This window comes from Sycon ciliatum, chromosome 9 (genome assembly GCF_964019385.1).
Source record: "Sycon ciliatum chromosome 9, ocSycCili1.1, whole genome shotgun sequence".
Lineage (NCBI taxonomy): Eukaryota > Metazoa > Porifera > Calcarea > Leucosolenida > Sycettidae > Sycon > Sycon ciliatum.
The window spans coordinates 3,571,064-3,575,495 of NC_088651.1; the positions used below are offsets into that span (position 1 = coordinate 3,571,064).

Consider the following 4,432-nt stretch of genomic DNA (forward strand, 5'->3'; position numbering starts at 1 on the left):
TACTTGGTGCAGCAAGTATCTCAGCTTGAGTCTGGTACAGAAGCGCACTCGCGCACTCGCAGCTCGGTTTCTGTTGGGGCTTCACCGTGTACCTCCCGGCTTTTTTCTCCATCCTGGTTCATACAAAGACGAGTAGATCTACGAGTCTGCTCTATTCGTACGTGTGTATGTACAAAACAACAAACTCAGCTGCATGCAGGGATCTGCGGGGCGGGGGAGTGCTTTTTATGGACTGTCACCTGGTCACGGGTCCAAACTTTACCACCAAACAGTCAAGTGACACGTGCACGTGCCCCGCGATTCATGCCGGCGCAAAACCTTCCAAAAACGGCATATTGCATATTGGGGACAAAACGACTAGAAGGAACACGTGGCTCCAAAACCTTTTGTAGATTCTACGGTGGAAACCCTGTCCATAAACTTGATCTGTGTACGCGCGCTTGATGCCACAGAACAAAACCTCCAGTTTCATGCATGCAGGCAAGGGAAAATCGGGGAGGGCATGCAACGACTGTGCCGAAAACGTCACACTCACAGACATCTCGTGGCCATTGGCAAGTAAATGTCAAATTTGGAGAAGATTGCTTCCCAGCTTTGTTCGAGCTGGAGGAATCTTTGACTCTTTAGCTGGTTGGTTCAAGAATAAATTGGATGTGGCCGACTCGTTGGCTGTCCTTTTTTTCTGGCTAGCTCTGCAGTCCGCCACTGGCCTGTGTTCGTTATTAGCCTTGGCTGTGCAGCAGCTTTCTCACATCAGAATCTGATCTTGTTTTTTTGCGAGTGGCAAAAAGCATCAACGAAGCTGCTTTCTGGTGTTGAATGAGCTGAGCGCTGGCTGCTGTGTGGCAACGTTCAAATTCTACACGAGTGAAACCCGGCGGTGCGCGCTGGACTGGTAAATTCCCCCTGTTATCAGGTGGCTGCAGCTGGCTGGCTGTTTGTAGATTGCGGGGCGGATGAGCATCTCGTGGGTAGATCTACAGGTCGTGCATCCTCGGTGTCATGCTCTGATCCGCCAGCCCTTCAACTCTCAGTCGCCTGCACTGCACACAGCGTGTGTTACGTGTGCTGGCAGCGCTGCACTGTACTGGCACATGGTGGAAGCGGCGCGGGTTGTTTTACACGAGCTGACACAAAAAAATTCCTGTAGAATAGATACTGCCTGCCCTTGTGGATAGATCACTGATGGCATCGACAGCAGCTGCACCAGCATCAGGCAATGCTGCCGCCAGCACTGCGATGAGCGGTTTTATTTGCCCGAACTGCGTTGTCACACTGCCCTCGGCGGAGAAACTCCAGTCCCACTGGCTCGAGTTTCATGCTGAGGACACGCCAGGTCATCAAGACTTCACGCACGTACCGAGGCAAACCGATCACGTCGCTAATTCCAGAGGCAGAGATTCTGTTTCGCCATCTTCATCGGCAGTACCGGACGGTGGTGAGCGTAATGGGGAAAACGGAGTGAATGGCAGTGGGCAAGGCACAAACAGTGCAACGTCGTCGAACACTAGAAGCACCGACAGTCCAGTGCAGGACCGTGGCCGCCAGGAGGCTCACCAGCTGAGCAAGTCGGTGCTGTCCAGGCCGCGGGCGTGCAAGGTCTGCCACCAGATCATCTGGTCGGACACGATGACCTGCCAGGTGTGTTCGTTCCACTGCCATTTGAAATGCGTCGACAAGGACACATCGCTGTGTGGACGTACCTCCGCTGGTCTAGTATCGCCAGTTCGTGCTGCCACCGCTGCCAAAGATAAAGCCGTCGTGAGCAAGAGTGCGCCGGATAGCAGAGCACCGCAGCCGCACGAACCACGTGGTCTTGTGTCCAAAGTGCGGCATAAGGTATGCAGGCGTAGGTGTGTGTGTGTGTGTGTGTGTGTGTGTGTGTGTGTGTGTGTGTGTGTGTGTGTGTGTGTGTGTGTGTGTGTGTGTGTGTGTGTGTGTGTGTGTGAAGGGGGTGGGTGGGTGTACGTGTGTGTGTGTATGTGCGTGAGTGTGTGTGTGTGTGTGTGTGCGTACGTATACATGTGCACGCGCATGTGTGCGTATTTGTCTCTCTCTCACACACGCGCGCACGCACATACACACCCACCTTCTTTCCTTCCTTCTTCCACTGCCCTGACTGGCTATGTGGGCCTCCTAAGGAGCAGACCAGGAGGCGTGTTGTCCACCGGGCGGAGGACACACACACACACACAAACACACACACACACACACTTACACACACTCTCTCTCTCTCTCTCTCTCTCTCTCTCTCTCTCTCTCTCTCTTTTTCTCTTTAATTGCATCCCAATCTGGACTAGGATCGCTGAACTCAGCTGTTCGTGTATGCACATGTGCACCTAACTGCAATCTCTCTCTCACACACACACATACACACACGCACGCACACACACACACACACACACACACACACACACACGTATGCAAAGATAACGGTTACACACGCTCACACACGCATGCTCTCTTCCGCTCAGGCACAATGCATGTGTGTGTGGTGGTGGGGGGGGGGGGGCTGCTTGTGTTTGTACGTGCTGTGTGTACGTCTACGTGTATGTGTGTGTGCGACTTGCCGGCCTGACTATGTATGTGGTCGCTCTCTTCCTTTGCCAGGTTGCGCAAGGACGGGCACGTTACATCGACGAGTCGTTTGACCTGGACCTGTGCTACATCACGGAGCGACTCATAGCGATGTCATTCCCGTCGGCCGGAGTGGAGGCAACGTATCGTAACAACCTGAACGACGTTGCGCGTATGCTAAAACTCAAACACAAGGAAAACTACATGGTGTTCAATGTGTCGGAGCGTTCGTACGACGTGAGCAAGCTCAACCATCAGGTATGGTGCTGTGTGCTTTGTTTTCACTGGACATTTCATTCTGGGTCATTCCTTGTCACTCGTCATTGTTTGTTGGCTCTCCTTCTTCTTTTCTCCTTTTATTTTGCTACCCTTATCCATGCTGTTGGTAACGGCCGCCCTGGTTTCTGTCCAGTTGGTGCATCCTCTCTCCCCCTGCGTCTCTGTCGGTCTCTTCCCTGTGGCTCTGTCGGTTTCTCTCTCTCTCTCTCTTTCTGTGTCTTTTCGTCTCTCTCTCTCTCCCTCTCTCTCTCTCTCTCTCTCTCTCTCTCTTCTCTCTCTCTCTCTCTCTCTCTCTCTCTCTCTCTCTCTCTCTCTCTCTCTCTCTCTCTCTCTCTCTCTCTCTCTCTCTCTCTCTCTCTCTCTCTCTCTCTCTCTCTCTCTCTCTCTCTCTCTCTCTCTCTCTCTCTCTCTCTCTCTCTCTCTCTCTCTCTCTCAGGTACTAGACTTCGCTGGCCGGATCACCTAGCTCCACCTCTAGACCGCCTCTGCTCAATCTGCAAATCCATCGACAGCTGGTTGGCATCGGACTTGGCTAACGTAGCAGTAGTGCACTGTAAAGGTGGCAAAGGTCGCACGGGTGTAGTTGTCTCGGCCTACATGCATTACAGGTAAGGGGACACCCAGCGGCAGATCCAGTGGTCTCTACAGGGGGGGGGTTCCAGTTTAGTCAAAACTGAATAGCTGATACGTATCTAATATTGACTGAGTACGAGGTCAATACAGGAAATAAAAGCCGAGTAAAAGACCGAGGCGAAGCCGAGGTTTTTTACGAGGTCTTTTAATCTCCTATACTGACCAAGTACGAAGTCAATATTAGATTTATCACGACTAGCCGAAGCCTGTGTTCAATCGCTAAAAAGGAGTCAAATATAAGCGGTCAATATAGCCCTAAGGAGTGAAATATGCAGGAATATTTGACTGCTTAGGTATGGCAAAAATCTATGGGAGTCAATACTAAGAGAGTGATAAATACACGTATTATCATAACCGGCACATGCATGTGGCTTCCAGTAGTACATTTACGGGGTTCCACGGAACCCCTCCTGGATCCGCCCCTGGACATCCGGTATTATTGATAATTTTCTAGGAACGAAATTTTTTAGTTCCAGCCCTCCCCCCCCTCTGAACGTAAAGTATGTTGACTTGATAGCGAGAATTGATCGATGTTTATGCTACCAAGCTTTGGGTCATCGCACTGGGTCTGAAATCACCAGTGCAATGAGACTGACAAGAACATTGGCAAAAGAACACCAAACTTGCACATGTACTTGGTTACAAGACGGGGGGAGGGGGGGGGGGGCACTATTCAAGAGAGGGCTTTATTCCCGTAGCTATGTAGAAGACGTTACTTCAGTAACGTCTGGCGCTAGCCAGGGTCCACACAGCTTTAATTTGGTGTTTGTTTGTTTGTGTGTTTGTGTCACGCCTGGCGCTATCCCGTATCTGTCCCGTACCGTACCGTACAATCAAACACAGCTGGCCACATACAGCTGGCCGCACTATTCAAATAGGGCTTTCAAACGCAAGATCATAACGTGAAGCAACTTGGAAGAATGAGTATGAATGCGAAGTGTAT

The 4,432-nt window shown here is 51.3% G+C and overlaps 1 protein-coding gene across 1 annotated transcript in view; it reads left to right on the forward strand.

The window, feature by feature from the left end:
• The first annotated feature begins 564 nt into the window (after positions 1 to 564).
• Positions 565 to 4,432, forward strand: part of LOC135825110 (tensin-1-like) — a 4,319-nt gene continuing 451 nt past the window's right edge. Inside the window, exons 1-2 of the mRNA XM_065337846.1 lie at positions 565 to 1,839; positions 2,611 to 2,835. Coding sequence (XP_065193918.1) covers positions 1,186 to 1,839; positions 2,611 to 2,835 — 879 coding nt within the window. The 5' untranslated portion in view covers positions 565 to 1,185. The remainder of the gene's footprint in view (positions 1,840 to 2,610; positions 2,836 to 4,432) is intronic.